The sequence below is a fragment of the Mastigoproctus giganteus genome, chromosome 1 (genome assembly GCF_048544385.1).
Source record: "Mastigoproctus giganteus isolate SK-2022 chromosome 1, ASM4854438v1, whole genome shotgun sequence".
Lineage (NCBI taxonomy): Eukaryota > Metazoa > Arthropoda > Arachnida > Uropygi > Thelyphonidae > Mastigoproctus > Mastigoproctus giganteus.
In genome coordinates this window covers 276,438,560-276,460,013 of record NC_143575.1, presented here as the reverse complement: position 1 = coordinate 276,460,013, position 21,454 = coordinate 276,438,560, and the positions used below count along the sequence as shown (strand labels likewise).

Here is a 21,454-nt window from a genome sequence, read left to right as displayed (position 1 = left end):
TTCCTTCACTCTCAAGGGGCTTAACAAAGCTTTGACACATAGGAAAAATTCAGATTTGAGTAGCAAGATTCAAATTGAGCACGCTCGAAAAGTTGCCACAAATTTAAAAAATGCTTATGTATGCTGTCATGAAATTTATAGAGAAAAGACTGTCTTGGAAACTAACGACTCTTGAAGCATTATTGAAGACCACTCCTTGTGCTTTCAAGAAACCAACAAAAAGCAAGTGACCAACAAGTTCATCACCTGATGACCATCAAACAAGTGACAAACCATCAACAGCATGCATTTAGGCGACGATGAAGAATAAACATTCTTCAACATTTGTATGACATAATTTCTTTATTATTATAATTTGCTTGATTTTAAAGGCCATGTTTCCATTTCTTTGGATAAATAAATCATTGTTTAAGCATAAACTATCATTTTGTTGAACTTTATTTAACATTACTATGGTCAAATTTCCTTGTTTAGAATATAAACTGTTTTTAACATTACATCTATGGGAAATAAATTCCCACTTTACATGTTTTGCTTTACGAGTGCAAGCTACGAACGATTTAACTCGTAAAGTCAGGAACTACATGTATCTACTGACTGAAAATGCTGCAACTGTGGCACATTTGTGCTTTGGCTCTGTTTTGACTATTTCTCATCTCACCTCTGAACATGTGACTTTGTCTCCACTTTATATTTCTTGCTTCCATAGTTCACATATTTTGGAGAAAGCCGGGTAACTACCCTTACAATTTGGACAGTAATGAGTGGCAGTAGTAATTAGATTGATTGTGCCCCTTTGATCCACATTTAGAACATACTGCGTCACTTCGACATGTAGTTTGGGAGTGTCCATATTTTCACAAGTGCAAGCTAGGAATGTAAAGTAACATCTGATGGAGTTTGGGATGTAAAGACAAACATAGCAAAGGAATGTACTTGTAACATCTGATGGGGTTTGGGATGTAAAGACAAACACTGCAAAGGGGATAGCCTATTTTGAGAGATGTTGGTAGGATGGGAGATCTAAAAGTGAGAATTATGCTTCTAGTCAGAACAAGAATACTGTCTTTTTGAGTCATGATTTTCCTTCATGGGTTCCTCACTTGTAGTCCAAGGGCATCAACCCTATTCTTCAAGTCCTCACATATAAGCCAATCAAAATTCTGAATGTGCACCTCCTTGTGCACTTTGCTGTAAATCATTTGGCCCTAGCAGACTATGTAATTAACAATACATAGTCTGCTAGGGCCATATCGTGTCTAATGGTGAATATGAAAAAAAAAACTATATTTTATGATATATTCCTACCCGATTTATGAAAGTAAATAGTTTTTTTTTATTAGGATCATCTCCCAGAATCTACAATAAATTTATTGATGACTGTGTATTAGCAATGATTTAAAGGTGTTTAAAGCGGATGCTATGAAAGTGGGGACAATCCACTAACAAATGGTGAATGGTCAGTTGTACTTGACATGTACATTGGGGAGCGCTGTCATTAGTTAATAGATACAGGTGAGTGAGGAGAGTATGCCTAATCCTCAGCCTGCCTAAAATTGTTTCTTCTCGTCTGCATTCCTGGAAGCTGGAGAGCCACAGCTTTGGTTCTGGTTTTATTTTGTAAAGTTTGTTTCCTGGATAACCTCTCCAGATTAGTGGCCAGCTATTGTAACATGCTTTACGCATAATGTTTATAATCGGTATATGGAGTTTGAAAAGTCTGCAAAAGCTCTTTCATTTTCTGCTACCCCACAATGTCCTGGAATCCAGCAGAATGTCACAGTTTGGTTTGACTCATTACAAGCAAGTAATTTAGAATGAATTTGTTTTATTACAGAGGAGTTGGTATTATCACTTATGGCAGAGACAGCACTGAGCAAGTCAGTGTATATTAAGGCAGGTGTAATTAGAAGTTCAGTAATGTGGTCCAGAGCCAACTTTAGAGCATAAAGCTCAGCAGTGAAGGTACTGCATTCTACAGGTAATGAGACAGAAGTTGTGAATGACAGGAAGATTGCTGAAGAACCTAGTTGGGTCTCAGTTTTTGAACCATCTGTATAGATCTTACAGGCCTGTGAATTAGAAGCAGAGTGAGTTTCATGTAACTGTGCAATACTGAAGGTAGGCAAGGTGTTCTTTGCACTTTGCAACAAACATACAGAAAAGCATTCTGACAGTACAATGCCTGCTAAAAGTAAATTTTTTAAAAAGAGAACCAGTGTTGTTCTAGTCTGAGGCATGATTTAACTATAAATTTAATTTAAAACAACACAAAACTATGCTATTTTAGTTGTATATAACATCATTACATTATTTATAGTTTTTGGACCTAATAAATACTTGGACTTTTAATATAACTATGTATTCATGGAATTATACAGAAGACAACTACAAAATAACAACAGTATAATTGATACTATAACAATGGCAGCTATGTTGTTATATCGATACAGTACAGAAGTGGCAGATTATATACTCATTTTCAAAGCAATTTCTAAAACCAAGCAAATTAACCAATTTTACCATATAACCCCAAGTAACAAGTACACCAAAAATACAACAAAAAAATTAACTAATAAAAATGGCCACTTATCTGTCCCAAAAAGAGCTCCGTTCCACATATTCTTTTTAATAGGTAGATATAAAAATGATATTAAAGTTATCCCACACACACACACACACAGCAAACAATGACAAATGCAGTGATTCCCTGACTATTATTGGCCTTGTGGTCATCTGTTGAAATAGGGAATAATGAACAGTATTTTATTTCTTTTGGTCTAGTGTCAGTCCAATTATGTGAAATATCATATAATTCAGATCTGCTGCCAGCAGGGGGGGGGGGGGGGGGCACTGTTAAATTTTAATTAATTGCTTTTATTTCTAAATGTATATTTGGTTATTTCCTATATTTAGGCTGTTCTAAATTATATTAGGAGCATTCTTTCTATAATACCCTTTTATAGATTACTTCCCCCCACCCTCTTTAGTTTCGTTTTATTGTTATAGTTTATTTTTTCGCCCTACTGGTTTGCCATGCTACTGGCATATCTTTTATATGTTTATTTTATTTTATGCAACATTCTGTGGAATATACATTAATGCTGCCACAGATGTTTGCTATACTATTTTTATTTATTATTGCTATATATTCATATTTATTATTTTTTTATTGCTTACTATTTATATTAAGCAAAATGCTCAAGATAGGGAGTGTTGTAGCTTGGGGGGGGGGGGGGGTTGTCCTCTGAATCACAGCCTTTTGAAATGTACTGCTTGTTTGTGAAGCTATCAGGAACGGGACAGGATATTGCCAAGAGGCATGTCTTTGTGTGTGCTTGATGTAAGGAGTGTGAGGAAGTTAGGCACCAACTCAGTGCTATTAGCCTTTATGAGAGCCTGAAGAACATGATAGATGTCCTTGAAGAATTTAAATTGGGGGTCCCATCAAGCTCAGCTGCACACATCAACACCAGAGCTTGAAATTGAACATCAGGCAACATGGAAGCAATTCACAAGGCAGAATGTGCTGGTCCCACAGGAACTAGTTGTCAGGGAAAAGGGGAATATATTGTACATACAGGATAGGTGGAATAGCACCAGTTGATGATGTTGTAGAACAGATATCTTTTAAGGGTACAAAAGGTGATATTGTTGTACACATTGGCACAAAGACATTAAGAGCAGGAGAATGGCAGAGTTACTTAACAAGTACAGGTCAATACTGAAAAAAGCCGCGAGTTAGGGTTGAATTTGAAAGTGTCTGCAATTCGGCCCAGACACAATAGGAAGAAGTATATGATGAGAGCCTTCTCAACCAATTCAGGCCTGGAGATATTGTGCAAGGTGCATGAGGTAGAATTTTTTTCACCATGGTCTGTGCTTGTTAACAGAACAGATTGCTTCTACAGGAATAGGATACACTTACATAGAAAGGGTGCAAGAATATTAGCTTATGCTAATGAGGCAGTGTTAGGTGGGCTGGAAAACTGCTAGCTTGGGGGGGGTATACACGGACTAATAGTTTAACAGTAGCTGATGGGCAGAGGTGAAAGCAATTCTTGCACTGCTTCTACTGGAATGAGCAAGAGCCTGGAAAACTAAGTGCTGGGGATTCCGGGAACTGATGGGAATCTGTACAGGTGCAAGTATATTTGTGTGTACATCAATGCTAGGAGTTTAGTAAATAAATTTGATGAATTTGAGGTGCTGGTCAAAACATAAAAGGCAGATATTTTTGGGATATCAGATGTTTGTTTGTTATTTGGTTTTTAAGAGCATTAACAACTAAGGCCATATTGCTCCGGGATATGCGGTGGTCATTCCCTGACCTTTCCGCATCCTCCGTATTTGGTGGTCACGGGCTTGAACCCCGGTCTAATCAACAAGCGTGTTCTACGCACTGCTGCTCCTGCCCACCTGGCTACGGAGGCGCCTTGGGATATCAGAGACATGTCACACAGATAAGGAATGCAGAATTGGAATTTGGGGGAGTACAATGTGTACAGAAAGGAAGGGACGAGGGGTTATGCTGTTAATTAAGAAACAAAATTTAAGGAAGTGCATTCAGTTGACATGGGTGGACAGTGCAATGGTGAGTCAGTCTGGTGTGACATAAGCACTGGGAAAGCAAAATTAAGTGTAGGAATGTGTTATAGGCCTAATGACTCTGATGGGTAATGTAAATTTGAATAACTGTACAAAGAAATAGAGTAGGACAAGTAAACCAGAATGGCTTATAATGGAGGATTTTAACTTCCCAGATACTGACTGGAACTTGTGGATTGGTCACTTGCACACTAGCAAGGCTTTTGTGGATTTATTGGACGATTGTTTTCTACAGCAGCATGTTTGAGAGGCATTCAGAGAGTATACTCTTGATCTGATTATCAGTAGTAATTCTTCATGCATTAAGAATCTGCAGATAATGGAACCATTAGGTGACAGTGATCACAGTGTGCTGATGTGGGAATTACTCAAAGATTTAACTACTATAAGTGGTAAAGGGAAGGGTTTTTGCTTTCGTAAAGGTGGCTACAGTGGTCTGAGAGTTTTTAAATTCTATACAGTGGGGCCAACTGACGATGTTACCAACAGCAAATTCTAAATGGGAAGCATTTAAAGAATTAATTTTGGAAGCTACTAGGCTTTTCATACTAACTAAGATTGGTTTGGTTTGATATAAGATTTTTCTGGTGCAATAGCAACAATGGCTATTATGCGCCAAGACAAACCAACTAAGAAATATCGTTCAAGGTTTAGGCCTAAATGGATATCAGATGAACTAAGAGACTTGTGACAGAAGAAAAATGCATGGGATACATAGAAATTATCAGGTGAATTATCAAATCACAAAGCAGGCAAATCACAAATAAATTCAAAGCAGAGATAGACATTTGGATTGAATGGATGGGTGAAATGGGAAGGTTTTTTTTTTTTTTTGGCTGATGCTATATTAGCTTGCTTTCTTGCATTATATGCCTCTGCTAATGCCATTTTTATTTTCTTCATATTTCTTTTATTATAATTTTGTTAAATTTATTTTACACAGTAGTATTGAGACAATATGCTAACGCTGCACTTGTACTGCCCTCTATAGCCCGATCTTTTCCTATATATTTTGGTTCTACAGTCATTTTGTCAGTGGTATGGTGTTGTCATGCGAGTGCTTGGCTTTGTCTTGTTATTTTTCCATTGCATAAGGACCCCCATTATTCAGATCCATTGCATTCATGGTTCGATCTTGGAATCATTTAGCCTTTGCGTGGATTTGTCTAACGTTCAAAATGCAGTGATTCCCTAACTATTATTGGCCTTGTGGTCCCTCTGTCAAGTTGGGGCACAATGGTCAGTCTGTTTTATTTTAATTTTATTTCTTTTGGTCCAGTGTTTTACTAGTTTGCTTCTCCATCTTTTGTGATATTTTGCATAATTTGGTTGTTGTTGTGGTGGTGGTGGTGGTGGTGTTTTCTGGCACAAGGGCTACTTAGGCCACATTGCACACAATTTGGACCTGGTGCCAGCAAGGGGATACTGTTAAATTTTAATTGGCTTTTTCTAAATTTATCTTTGGGTATTTGCTATATCCAGGCTTTTCTAAATTATATTAGGAGTGTTCTTTCTACAATACCCTTTTCTTACTCCCTCCTCCCATTTTTTCCGTTTCGTTCATTATTATAGTTTATTTTTTTCGCTCTACTGGCATATGTCTTATATTAGTTTATTTTATACAATGTTCTGATGGAATATGCATTAATGCTGCCACTGATGTTTGCTATACTATTTTTATTTTCTTCATATTTCATTTATTGTAATTTTGTTACATTTTACAATTTTTACACATACACACACACAAAAACAACAAAAATAATTTTACCTTGACCACCCAAATAAAGGAGGCCCACTACAGAGAAAAGCTAGTGACCAAATCCAAAGAAGTACTGCAACTGATTTTGCGTTTGTGAATATTAATGAATAAACCATTGGCTTCACAATAGCATAATACCTATTCAAAGAAGTAAACAAAGGAATATGCAAAAATAATTTACTTTTATTAATTTTAGATAACAAAAAACATAACAGGCTACTTACTTTTCTCAAAATAGCTTTTAATTTCATTCAAGTGGATTTAATAAATAATTAATGTCATGCAAATAAAATATCAAGTAAAACATAAGTTGTAAGATTTACATTTGTATTGCACCGCAGAATAAGGTTCACTTAACAGCGAGTGCCTTGTCTGGCTGCCTATTATCATTGTAGTATGTTTCTTTGGCCTCACATGGTTATTTTAGAAGATAAGTGCCAGTTTAAACTATAGGGAATTGAAGTGTACATATAATTTTCTACATATTTGCCACCACTTTGTATACATTTTCTTTGTGCTGAACCTGCTCCTCTTTCTCATAAAAGTTGCTGTAAGCCCCCAAGAGCTATTTCTTCACAGCTGAAATGACAGCACTGTCATTGGTAAAGTGTTCCCACAAAGGCCATCCTTCATAAGTAGAACAAATAAAAGCCTGATGATGTAAGGCTGGGTGTGTATGAGGTCTGGTACTGCCATGCTGAAAGAGAAATTTTCCTTTCTTCTCTGATCCCACTCTTGAAATGTCTTCAGCTTGTCCAATGTCTCCACAACAAGTTGAATTGATTCTGTACTCTGTTCAGGATCATTCCCCCCCCCCCAATCCCATAAAACAGAACACATGCTTTTTCCAGTGGATGCTGTACTTTGAATTTCTTTTTCGTTTATAATTATCCCTAGGTATTTTTCTTTCTCTACTACCTGGAATGTGGTATCGCCCAACTAGTATGTTATTCTAGGATTATCATACACAGCACCTTTCACTTGTGTTAAACCTTAATTGCCGCTTTTGCATCTGCCAAATTTATCCATCTCTTGTTGGAGCTACCACAAATATTGTTACTAACTACCCAACTCACCTTTGTGTCATTAGCAAATTTAGACAAACTTTATATTGCCTTCACCAGTATTGTTAATTAAAATTGAAAATGGTAAATAGGACTAATGTCCTTTTCATTGACATTATCAGTCCATGAAAAGCAATGCCCATTAATAATCACCATCTCTTGCCACTTAATGCTATTCATGTCCACTTCACCAGTGTGGTTCATTCTTATCTGAATGATACAAGGAAAGAGAAGAATTTATCTACTTTTCTTTGTAATCTTAGCCAAGAGCTTCTCGTAATTTAATATATCTGACCCATGCTAAGTAAACTTGCTTGCAGATTAGTTCATACTTATTGTTGGCTTCTGTGTTCCCCTGATAATCTCTTGCCACTTAATGCTATTCATGTCCACTTCACCAGTGTGGTTCATTCTTATCTGAATGATACAAGGAAAGAGAAGAATTTATCTACTTTTCTTTGTAATCTTAGCCAAGAGCTTCTCGTAATTTAATATATCTGACCCATGCTAAGTAAACTTGCTTGCAGATTAGTTCATACTTATTGTTGGCTTCTGTGTTCCCCTGATAATGTATAATCATCCCAAGCATTTTTATTCTTTGCCACTAGATTTAACAATTCATCTGGCATCCATTTAGATAGTAGCCTTCAATAGTATCTCTCAGTTGGTATAAAAGGATTAGCAGCTTCTACTCCCTGAATACTTTCCATTTATAATTTGTATTTGTTTAAATTATATAAATAAACTAGGAGCAAGAGCTCCTAGTTTATTTAAAAATTTTCTCATGGTGAGTCTCCTGCCAAGTTGCTCCGGTCAGCACAGGGAAGATTTAAAATCTCCCAAAAGACTTATACTTACTCTCCAATCTCACCTGCACATAGTGGATCTCATCATACTCGTAACAATTATCTGGTAGCAAACTCTTATTCACATTTTTCCTTTGCTTTCTACTACCTCACAACACACACTCAATGCTAGCAAGTGTTAATTTCTCATGTGGGAATTCTCTTCTCTTGGCTCCTTTTGATAAATAACAAGCCTTCTCCAGCCCATCTTCTCCTGTCTATCTTGAAATCAGCTGTACATGTTATAGCAATGTTATATTCCCCTTAACAAGGACAACATAACATTGCTATGATATGCAATAAAACTCATCAACTCATTTCTTGGTGACACCAAGTTTCCATCAGCCCTATTATGCAAGCTTGATCTGACAATTTTTAATGATACATTGGGAGCTAAGGCTGTATTGTCTTAAGTCCAAAAGTGTGTAAGCAAAGAGAAGAATAAGTACAGTAAACCAAACCACTGGTCTTAAGGACAAATAATCACAAGAAAGACAGAAAAACAAAAAAATTAAATACTAATGAAAACAAAATAAACTTCAAATTTCTGGATTTACAATTACTATAATAAAAAAAGAAACCAGTTTTGTATCAGTTTCCATTTTTTTCCTTTAAATAAGTAAGCTCTGATACAACCATAAACACAGAAACAAGGGCTAACAGAGACAAAGACAGACTTCAAACAGAAAACAAGAAATACAATTCATAATGATGACAAAGCAAACACTAAAAATGCTACAGGACAGTTTGTTCTAGTGAAGTAGCAACATACAGGTATCAACAAAATGCTTAATACAAAATATAGTAACCAGAGTACATTTAAAATGAATTCACTTAGTCTTTAGCCTGCCTCTAGACACACAGGATGAATTTGGATCAGGTTTACAACACAGTGGTCCTGAATATGAGGCTGAAGGTATTTTATCTCAAAGGGGAGGAAAATGACTTTGCATTAAGGATACGTTGAATTATCAATGGATAATAGGACAAATTATCCTTTTGAAAAAAAAGTAGTAAAATGCAGTGTAGATTTTGCACAGGAAAAGGGACTCTCCAAAATTATTTATTATTATTATTATTTTTAATATACTTTTAAAAGAGAATACATTTCCAAGAAAGTTATCTGGAAGATAGCAAATAGCAGAGAAGCAACAGCAAAATTGACTTGCAGTTAAGTCTAAAGTGAAAAGATATGTGAAAGGACAAATCCACAATCTTACTGAGAGGCAAATGGATTATAATGTCAAAAATGATTATGATTTGTAAACTTTTGTGCTACCTGATTTCCACAGATAGTGTACATACATATACAGGGTGTCTCAAAAATATATATCGGTACAAACATTAGGGGAGGTAGGTAACATCTAAAGGAATGTGAATTGCATAGGAACCCGTAACCGGAAACGTCACCGTAAGTCAGTACACAGCGCTGTTCATCTGTTCGCGAGAGGGAAAATTTCTGTTTACTCATTCAAGCAGTAGTTGCCGCACGAAGAGCATGCATCGATATACAAACTGAGCTGGCAGACATGCACCTAGTGTATCGATTAGCAGAGGGCCCACACAGTGTGCACCCCCATGCAGCACAACATTGCTTCGCAATAAATGTGTGGCAGGTATGGCGGTGACTGCTTAGTCAGTCCATACCTGTTACCATCCCACATGAACTCTGCTAAATATCGGATCTTTCTTGAACAAGTTCTACCAGGGTTACTTGACGATGTTCAAGCAAATGTGAGATGCATCATTTGGTTTCAACATGACGGGGCACCTGCCCATTATGGAAGGTGTGTTCGTGACCATTTGAACAGGCGTTTTGGGCGTCGATGGATTGGCCGAGGTGGACCCATTGCCTGGCCGCCACGCTCACCTGATTTATCGAGCCTTGATTTCTTTCTGTGGGGGGCGCTCAAATCTATCGTGTGTGAATTGCCTGTGGAGACAGAAATGGATCTTGTGGTGAGACTTCTGCTACTGTCAAAGAAACTCCAGGTGCGTTCGATCGTGTCTGCCAATCCATGCTGCGTCAGTGTCATGCACGCATCGTGTCTTGTGGTGGAACCTTCGAGCATCTGTTGTAATATCACGAAATGCATCCATCTCTTACTCCATTGTTAATATTATGTCAAATAAATGTTTGCCACTAATTACTGTCTTGTGTCATTTCTGCTTCTTATGCCTCTGTTACTACTTTCCCGTGGCATTTCCAGTTATGGGTTCCTATGTGATTCACATTCCTTTAGATGTTACCTACCTCCCCTAAACATTTGTACCAATATTTTTGAGACACCCTGTATATATTAACAACTTTGTCCCATACGTGCCTCCAGGGCCTAGGCCTATATGCACTAATAATGTCAAAAATACTTGAATTGACTTGGTTCATCTGAAAACTACACATAATGAAACAGTACATTATGTACAGAAGAGGCAATATACTAATATGGTTTATGGTGAGATCCACTATACATTTGAAAAAAATTTAAGTGATATTGTCTGACAAAATTTCATTAAATGCATAAGGTTCAGTCAGCTGTTAAAAGGCAAATAATGAGCAGCTACAAAATCTGGACATTCAATAAAAACGTACCTAATGTTTAAAATTGTCAGTGCTTACATGCAGAAGGGTCATCAATCTTTAGCAAAAAGGAATGTGAAAGATGACTATTGTCTTTGCAGATTTTGGCAAGATAAACTTTTCTATAGTTCCTGGGCAGACTGTACCCCATAGTTTGATTAGAGGTTTAATCTGGTATAATTTATTTGTGGCCTATCATCCACACCACAAATCTTGCCAGTAGCCCACATATAGGAATACCAGTGTTACGTACTTGACTACTGCTCTCTCACTGGTAGTTTGGTAGTTGGTAGTTTTTTTTTGGCGCATCAGCTTCTGTGGCCATAATGCACCTCCCAAGGTTTCTGCAGTACTTTTTGAAGCACGCAAAAGTTCAAAAAATCCAAGCCTGAGGTGGGATTCGAACCTGCGACCTTTGAGTTGCCAGGTAGGCACTTTACCCAACCGGCTAGCCTGGTCGGCTGCTCTGCCACTCAAGGTCACATGGAGATGTGATTATATATATCAAGTTCTCCATTACTAACTACTACCCGTTTGGTTAGCCCAGCCTTACAATTTCTACTGTATGATCATTGCATGCTTTACTATCTGGCTGTCAGTTCTTGTGGACCTCTAACAGTTGTGCAGAACAGTCCATTCTCCATGTTAGAGCCCACTTTTACTTTTTTTTTTAAACGGTGCTAATTGATATTATATAGGATGATTTAACTGTGCACTAAGTAAAACAATTTCAGTTACAAAAATTGTGGAATATTATTATTATATTTCCAAATTTACACAAATAAATATAAATGTAATGATTATTACAAAAATATGAACCATGTTAACTATAAGAAATTGTATTATTTCTTATAATGAACATGATTCATATTTTTGACTCATATTACACTGATCATAATAAAATTTTTTACAGTTAACAAGCAGGAAGGCACAGTACTATAACAATTCTGGAATATATAAAGAATGAACTATAGTTGCAATAACAATTGACCAACTGAACTAAACATAGTCAATTGACTTGGTTCATCTGAAAACTTGTTTTTAGACAAGGCAAGATGAGAAGTGGAAAAATGTCAATGCTTGCAGAAGAATTTGGGAATCAGGTCTTACACTATATTGCAGCTACTTAAAAGCTTTTAATAAAGCCTGGAAGGAACATTTGGCGAAGGTAAAGAAAGCCCACACAAGAAGCACGCAAAAGTTCAATAAATTTACCGGTAAAAGTACTTTGCAGTAATGGCATTTGTATTGTTGCTCGCTCAGCAAACATACAGTGGATGTTATCGGTCAGGAGTAGAAATTGAATCCCATGGGAGATTGAAACCTTCCCAAAGTGGAGGGTTACCTGACCTTTTTTCTTTAGAATCTGGTGGACTAGTGGATAAATTGTTTATTAAGAAAAAAAAAGGCAAAGGAAGCCCATACGAGATGTACAGCAAACTTTGAAAAAGTTTACCAGTGAAACTACATTATGAACATTTTTTAATTTGCCAGAACTTCCAATATGACTCTGTTCGTGATTCAATTAGTGATTCTAAAGAAAAAAATAAAGGTCAGGTTAACCCCCCCCACCATCCAGGAGGGTTTCAAGCTTCTGTGGGATTCAACTTCTACTCCAGACCGATAATACCCTTGCCTATTTACCGAGCAAGCAACAATACAAATGCCGTTATGGCAAAGTACTTTAACCAGTAAATTTCATTGAACTTTTGCATGCTTCTTGTGTAGGCTTTCTTTACCTTAGCTGAACATTTTTGTTAAAGACTTATAGCAGGCTCAGATATAGCACTTTAAATTATCTAATACTTTTCACTCATCACAAAAGAGAAACAAAGGGGAGCAGAAAGTACCATAAGTGTTGTACTGCATGATCTTGATTAGTATCACTGTCAGGTAGAGTTATTTGATCTTCCCCCTCTTGAAAAAATCTTTATATAGTCTTATATACACTCAAAAAGTTCAATTTCTAGGATGTTCAACACTACATGCAGGATTCTTTTTTTGATCATGCACACAATTACCTACAGTTTATGTAACCTATATTAATTTATCTGATTAATTACATTAAACATCATGAGTTTCACGATACAGTATTATACAAAACAAATTTAAATATGAGAAAACAATACCTATCTATAGCAATGGCAGCCAGTGTTAACAAACTAGCAGTGGTAATGACAAGGTTTGCAAAGGCTGTGAAATTGCACCAGAAGATCCCAAAAACCCAATCATCTTGAAAAGACGACACAACTGCAAATGGTAATACTAGCAATGCTTGAGCAAGGTTTGAACTACTGAGGCTAAACACCAACCTAAGATAAAATAACACTGCTATGTATTATGCAATAAACATCAAAAAATTAAAATTCACAATGTGCTTGTTTGAAAAAGAAATTATAATAGCATGGTTGGGTAAACTATTGCAAGGCATTTTAAAACTTTAAAGCTGGTCATGGCAAATTTAAATAACATTAATAAAATTATAAATTATATATAATTAATTAATATATAAATAAGTTAAATAATTAACTTTAGTATTTCTATAATTATGATTTATTTAATTTCCTAACTTTTAACAAAATATCAGGGGCACTGTAAATCAGTGTTTTACCAATAAAATAAATTTCACTTGCAACTAATGGCAAGAGTTGAAATTATTTAGCAGTGTCAGCACTAGGCAAGATGGTTGCAAGACAGATGTGTGTGGAAGTTTGCCTTCAGCCAGCAAGTGGTTGATTGTTGGAACGGGCTTCCATCTGTTGTTGTGGAAATGGATGATTTGAATAAGTTCAAGGACAAATTCTACCAGACAAATTCTTGGAAGGTATGAGTGAATGTATTTTTGGCTGATGCTATATAAGCTTTCTTGCATCATTTGCTGCTGCTACTACTAGTAATATATTTAGTTGCAAATGAAAACTAATATCGGTCAAACTTAGAATTTAAGTTATTCTTAGCTAAAGATGATTAAAAAAATTTCAAGCAGAAATTTTTCAAAGATGTATTTACATATGTAAATTTGTAAATGAAATTTACATTTCAGGATATGTTCTTATTGTAAGTTTATTAACTAAATGAAAACAAACATGTGGCATCATATCTAAAGGCAGTTTCAAACAGATTGGTCTAAAGACAACACATATAATGAATCACTTATAAGTTTATCAAGTGGAAATCTGCTGTACACCAATGGAAACAGTGAAAGGAGCAAAGGTGGAGTTGGATTTCTGGTCCATAAAGATGTAAAAAACATTTTGGAATTCAAAAGTACGTCAACCAAAGGTGTCAAGACTACTACTCAGGATTTCTAAGAGGTACAAGCTAAAGGTTAAAATGATTTAAGCACCAACATCAAGCCATGATGAAGAGGTTGAAGAAATGTACACAGAAATTGAGTCTACTAGACGATCAGAAAACTCACTACACTATCATTATGGGGGATTTCAATGCTAAGGTTGGAAAGAGACAAAACAGTGTAGAAAGGGGAACTATAGGAAATTTTGGAATTGGTGAAAGAAATGAAAGACTTGTGGAATTTGCAGAATCTCTAGGATTGTCAGTAATGAACACTATTTTTAAGAAAAGGGTGAACAGAAAGTGGATATGGAAGAGCCCAAATGGATTAACAACTAATGAAATAGACTTCATCCTCACTAACAGAAGATATCGTGAATGATGTTACCGTCCTGAACAAGGTAAATGTTGGATGTGATCACAGAATGGTAAGATGCACACTTGATATAGATGTAAGAAAAGAAAGGAAAAAACTGACGAGTAAATAATACAAAAGGTCTGAGATAACAGAAGAGGAGAAAAAGCAGTATGTACTGGAACTTAAGAACAAGTTTGAGCTTCTCAGAACAAAGATATCGACAAGGAATATTACAACTTTCTGAAAGTTGTAAAGTCCAAGAAACCTATAGGGAAAAAGAAATCCAAAGAAAAAATTAGTCAAGAAACACTTGTCATGATGAACCAAAGACGACAAATGAAGAGCAAGAAAAACACTGACAAGGAGAAAATTGAGTATACTGAGTTATGCAAAACCATCAGAAAGAGACTCAGAGAGGACAAGAAAATTTAACACAAAAGTAACACAAGATTAAGGGAAAACAAGGGATTTAAATCAGCAGCCATGAGCAGTAATACAGAAAGACAAATGATACTGAAACTGAAGAATAGCGATGGACTTATAAATAGAAGAGAAGGCATAATTCAAATAGCAGAAGACTACTATAAAGAGTTATACAAGGAGCAAGGAAATGATGCCAGCAGTGGGGAAGATGAATCGCAAATTAGTAACACATACAACATACCTGATATCCTTCCTGATGAGGTAGAACATTTGTTGAAGAAAATGAAGAATCAGAAAGCCTCGGGGAAAGATGAAGTTACTGTCGAGTTGTTAAAATTGGGAGGAAGAGAAATGACAAAAACTGGCAAAACTCTTCAAAAAATGCATTAGAAAAGGTGTGATGCCTAAGGAGTGGAATAATGCAATCATGGGTTTGCTGCATAAGAAAGGAGATAAATTGGAAATTATAGACCAATTAGCTTGTTATACCACATCTACAAGTTGTTCACAAGGATCATTACTAACAGATTAGAAAGAATACTTGATGAGAATCAACCGAAAGAGCAAGCTGGCTTTAAGACAGGATTCTCAACTATGGATCACCTTCACGTAATGTCACAGCTAATGGAGAAAGAAAATGAATATAAAACACCCTTATGCCTGCCATTTGTGGATTATGAAAAGGCATTTGACTCCATACAGCATAAGGCAATGTTTCGGGCACTGGAAAGATAAGGCATAGATACCCCATATATTATGATTTTGAAGAAAATACATGAGAATGCTACCTCCTTTATTAGACTAGACAAAGACAGTAGTAAATTTAAAATTGGGAAAGGAGTTCAACAAGGAGACAATATCTCCGAAGTTGTTTACTGCTGCACTCGAGCAGGCTTTCAGAAGACTAGACTGGTCGCAGAAAGAGGTCAATGTGAATGGAGAGTACCTAAACCATTTGCGATTTGCAGATGACATTGTTGTCATAAGCCACAATCCCAAAGATTTAGAGGAAAATCTTAAGTTATACAGAGTTAGTAAGGATTTTGGACTAAAGATGAATATGGCTAAAACAAAAGCAATGATGAACAAGTATGCCACAGAAAGGGACATAATGATTGAAGGAGCAGTAATTGAAAAGATGGAGTCATACTTATCTAGGACAAGTTATTAGCTGTAATAATGATAAATGGCTGGAAGTCAAGAGAAGAATAAATTTTGGATGGATAGCATTCAGGAAATATAGTCACATACTGAAGAGCAATATCCCAGTTTGTCTGAAACACAAAACAATGAACCAATGTATACTCCCCACCATGACTTATGGAAGTGAAACTTGGGCACTCACCAAAAGAATGGAAGAGAAGCTGAGAAGTACACAGCGAAGAATGGAACGAATTATACTGGGAATCAGACTGTTAGATAAGAGAAACACATGGATTAGGCAGCAAACTCAAGTAAAGGACATCCTTATCAAAACTGGTCTTGGGCAGGATACATAGCTCGAAGACATGACAGATGGACTAAGAAAATAACAGAATGGTACCCGAGAGGAGCTAGAAGAAAACCTGGAAGACAACAATGGATATGGACAGATGAAATTCATGTGTTTGTGGGTAGTAAATGGATGGCCATTGCACAAAACAGAAGGAACTGGAAAGTTGCTGGAGAGGCCTTCATCCTGCAGTGGATTTAAAATGGCTGATGATGACCATACTATTACTAATAGGTTGGCAACCTTTCATCTTGAGTGCCAATTACAAAAATCTTCTGACAAGATATATCTGAAACAGTTAAAGTAATATCCCATTTTAAGAGTATTTTGCATTCAATAACAATAGAAAAGCAAAGGTAGGTAGGTATATAGGTGTAGTGCAGGGAATCTTCCTATATGCCATCTAGAAGCACACATACAAATTGCTGATGCATGCTATTATAGTTGATTTATAGTGCTCTACTATTTAGGAGAGCAAAGTAGTTTTTATAAGTTGGATTATAAAAAGTTGAAATACTGATTCAAAAGGTTTTACATTTATCAGAAGTGAGAAAATCAGTTGATAAGGAACTTTTAATTTTTAGCAAAGAACATTCATGTGTGATGCCCACCATGAAAGCAAAGTTACAGAACCACTTTTGGTCTTCTAAATCAATATTAAAGCATTACTATAATAAATTCAATACTATTATTTAATTCATATTTTACCCTAGTAAGACCACTAAACAATGATGAATAGTAGAAGTCTAGGTGCTTCCTTATTTGAAAAGGATTCTTGGAATGTAGTATCACTTCTTTTAAGATTTGAAACTAAAAAAAAAAATGCTCAACAATGAACACTGCCTCTCTTCTCGAGTAAAGATTTTATTTGAAATTAAAATCGCACTGAGAATCAGTAAACAGTGCTAAGAATTAGCCACACTGCTCAAAAGTGAATCATTCGTAAATTCAGGTATATATAAGATTTCAGAATTAACATATTCCAAAATTTTGTACATGCAAAAAATATATTTTTTTACTCCTAAAGACAGTTTCATTTTTCAAATTAAATAGTACCTAACTGCAACTGGAAAAACTAATTCTTTATAAAGAATGAAATAAAGAAAATTTTGGAAAAAACATATGGAATGACTTGTATTTACTTCCATTTCTAGTAATAGTACTGGTACTGGCAAATAATGCAAGGAAGGAAGCAAATTTATACAGCATCAAACAAAAAAAAATCTCACATCACATGCCCATCTCCTCTAATGATTTCTTTAATTCTTCCTTAAATTTATTTTAATTACCCACTTCCACCATATCAAATTGAAGTCTTTCCAACAATCACCAACAACTACCTACCCTTTGGCTGAAAGCAAATAAATTTTGAAACCATTTCTCAATTTAAATTTATGCTCAGCAACCAAAGGAGCATTGGGGGCAAACACAAATTTTCCCCCAATGCTCCTTTGGTCTGAGCTACAATAAGGATGCCATCAACATTTAGCTTACTTAATCCATTCCACTTTGGGATGGGTAAATTCCCAGAGCCGTATATCACCAGAAGGGGTTCTCGGGTTGTAGATAGGAAAACAGCCCCCAGATATGGGGGCTAGCTACCTTGGTAGTCTGGTTGTTATTTGGTTTTTAGGAGCATTAGCAACTAAGGCCATATTGCTCCGTGGATATGCGGTGGTCATTCCCTGACCTTTCTGCATCCTCTGTATTTGGTGGTCACGGGCTCGAACCCCCACCTAATCAAGAAGTGTGTGTGCTACACAATGCTGCTCCTACTCACCTGGCTATGGAGGCACCTGGTAGTCTGGAAAAGTGACAGTATCACCAGTGTGGTGGGTTGATCTTGGCAAGAGCAACTCTATAAAAAGCCAATAAAGCTTATTGATAACATTGGGATGATGGCAAGAATATGTGCCACAGTCTAAAATAAGGCACTCACACCCTGATGGAGGACAGCAGTATTCACCAGAATGAAGGTAATGCAGATTATTAATGAAATAGGCATGACTTAACATTGGAATTTTCCAAGTGATATGGAAATAATCTATCTAATAGTCAGAATACTAATGCAGAAGACAATAGGAAACCACTGCAGTAATTCCACATTTTGGTCGTTGAATGTAGTGGCCATGTGTTTCAGGTGCTCCTGATTTGTATAATTAAGTTAAAATTGCAAGATACTTTACCATGGATTCCCTGTTAATCAAGCTGTGTAATGGTAAGAAGGTTTTAACTTTTGTTTTCTATCTGGCCTCTGTCTGTGGGACAGGCTACTAGAGTGCAGCCAAACATATTCCTCAGTTACCTCGTTCAAACCTTGCTCCTTGACTGGGAAGGGTTCGCCCTTGTGATATGATCTTGGACCGTGTAGCTGTCCCAACTGTTTTCCATGCTTCTAACATCATTTCTGGTGACTTAACATGTGCTCTCCCTTTGATTATAATTAAACAGAGAGAACACTGTATTAAAAGGCCTCGAGGCTACAACACTAAAATCTTCTGGATCATTCTGCGAAAGTGACAACATTTCGTACTCTAAATAAAGACTAAGTTAAATTCTATAAAAAAGAAAGTGAACTCACGGTAAGGATGTCAATGATCCTGAGAGGTGGCAACTGAAGTTTAACATTGACAAATGTAAGTGTGGCATATGGGTAGCAGTAACCCCAGAGTAACATATCAACTGTGTGGTACTACACTCAGGGTGGTAAAGAATGAAAAAGACTAGGGGTAATTATGCAGTTTTCTGAGCAGTGCAGACAGGCTGCCAGAGCAGGTCATGGGGTCATGTCAATGATTCATAGGAATTTTGCCAGCAGGGATAAGGAAGTGATTATCCCTTTGTATAAGCAATGGCAGGGCACACCTTGAGTACTGCATACAGTTCTGGAGGTCTCATTTCAGGAAGGGTGTAGAGTTTATAGAAAAAGTACAAAGGGCAACAAGACTGGTGAGGGGAACAAAGGGGTGCTCTTACCAAGAAAGCATTAGCATAGCCATATGATGCAAGAAAGCAAGCTTATGCAGCATAACAAAAAAAAAAAAGCTCCCATTTCACCTGTTCGTTTCAAATACCTGTCCAACTCAGCCTTAAATTTATTTAGGCTATCAACTTCCACACCAAAAGATGGAAGTCTGTTCCACCAACTAACTACTGCTGGCTAAAGGCAAACTTCCACACATCTATCCTACAACTGTCTTTCCTCAATTTGAATTTATGCACTCTCAGGTGATTATTCTGAGCAAGAGGAAGAATCCCATCAGCATTGCTCAAACCATTCAAGGCTTTATACACCTCAATCAGATCACTTCAAAGGTGCCTAGTCTCCAGACACTATAATCTGCAAAATTTAAGCCTTTCTTTGTAAGAGCAACCCTTCATTCCATTCACTAATCTTGTTGCCCTTCTCTGTACTCGTTCCAACAGCTCTACATCTTCCTTAAAATGAGGTCTCCAGACCTGTATACAGTACTCAAGGTGTGGCCTCACCATTGCCTTATACAAGAGGATAATCACCTCCTTATCCCTGCAAGATAAATTCTTGTATATCATTGACAACACACACCACGAGCTATTCTTGCAGATCGTCTGCACTGCTCAGAAAACTTCATATTTGCCTAAAAAGGCTTAAGTTCTGCACATTGCAGCAGCTGGAGACTAGGCACCTGCAAGGTGATCTTAACTCAGTTGTATAAGGCCTTGAATCGGTTGAGCAGCCTCAATGCCGATGGGATACTTCCCATTATAAACCCGAGGGGGCATAAACTGAAACTGAGGAAAGACAGTTGTAGAATTAGATGTGTGGAAATTTTCCTTTGATTGCTAGAAGAAACTTCCATCTGTCATTGTGGGAGTTGATAGCTTACGTAAATTCGAGGAAGAAGTGAACAAACTTTTGGAGCAAATGGATGGGTGAAATGGGAAGTTTCCTTTTTTTTGGTTAATGCTGTATAAGCTTGCTTTCTTGCATCATATGCCTCTACTAATGCTAATCATGTCTCTGCTAATGTGTTGTGAAAAAAAAAAATATTTATTATTGAACAACCCTCAGGGAAGGATATAAAGTACAATTAGATAGAACAATAATCAAGAAATCAACAACAAAATATCAACAAAACATTAAAATGAATACCACAAAAGTGTATGCACCAACAAGTGATGTGAGTCACCAAGAAATAGAATTTTATGAGGATGTAGAAGGAGCACTATGCACTACCAAAACACATGAAAAATATTGTAACAGTAGACTTAAATTCCAAAGTAGGCAAAAGTAGAGAAATGGAAATTGTGGGGCCATTTGGCCTTGGTAACAGATAGAATTCTCTAATAAACACAAAATGATAATAGCTAACTGAGGAGTGATCAACTTGCAAGAAGAGTCTACACTTTGAAGTTCTCAGGTGATACAAACAAAATAAGAAATCAAAATTACTATATTTTAATTAACCAAAAGGTTCAGAAACATGATATGCAATACAAAAACTTATCCTAGTGAGGATTGTGGAATAGATCAAAATCTCTTAGTTAGCTTCTTAAGGTAAATATGAAAGCAGGGAAAAAAAAGTAACAATAACTAAGCACTGAAATACTTAAACAACACTATAATGAAACAATATTCAAACATAGTAAAATAAAAAAAATTACAATAGCAAAAATAGGTGATAATAGAGATAAACAATGAAGAACATTGGGAAAGCTTAAAAATGCAATAAAAGAATTGGCTGAAATAGTTACTAGAAACAAGATAAATGAAAGCTTGGATGACAGAAGAAATACCGGAGCTAATGGGCAAGTGAAAGAAGCAAAAACGTAAACCCCAAGAAAAATGAAAGCTTGGATGACAGAAGAAATACTGGAGCTAATGGACAATTAAAAGAAACAAATGTAAATCCCATTAGACAAAGTAATAGGCTGAAGATGTAAATTAATTATTCTAGTTTTCATTAGTTTACATGATGGACCATTCACAAATTATGAATGGTAGAAGACATCAGCAATCACACTGTCCAGTTTTGATACTAATATGTTACTCA

At 36.2% G+C, this 21,454-nt stretch overlaps 1 protein-coding gene across 1 annotated transcript in view; it reads right to left on the bottom strand.

Moving 5' to 3' along the window:
• The window catches only part of LOC150092015 (G protein-coupled receptor 161B-like), a 60,424-nt gene that overhangs the window by 22,077 nt on the left and 16,893 nt on the right, over positions 1-21,454 (bottom strand). The window contains exons 2-3 of the mRNA XM_090371064.1: positions 12,984-13,166; positions 6,377-6,505 (exon numbers count right to left, since the gene is read on the bottom strand). Of these exons, the coding sequence (XP_090227190.1) occupies positions 6,377-6,505; positions 12,984-13,166 (312 nt within the window). The remainder of the gene's footprint in view (positions 1-6,376; positions 6,506-12,983; positions 13,167-21,454) is intronic.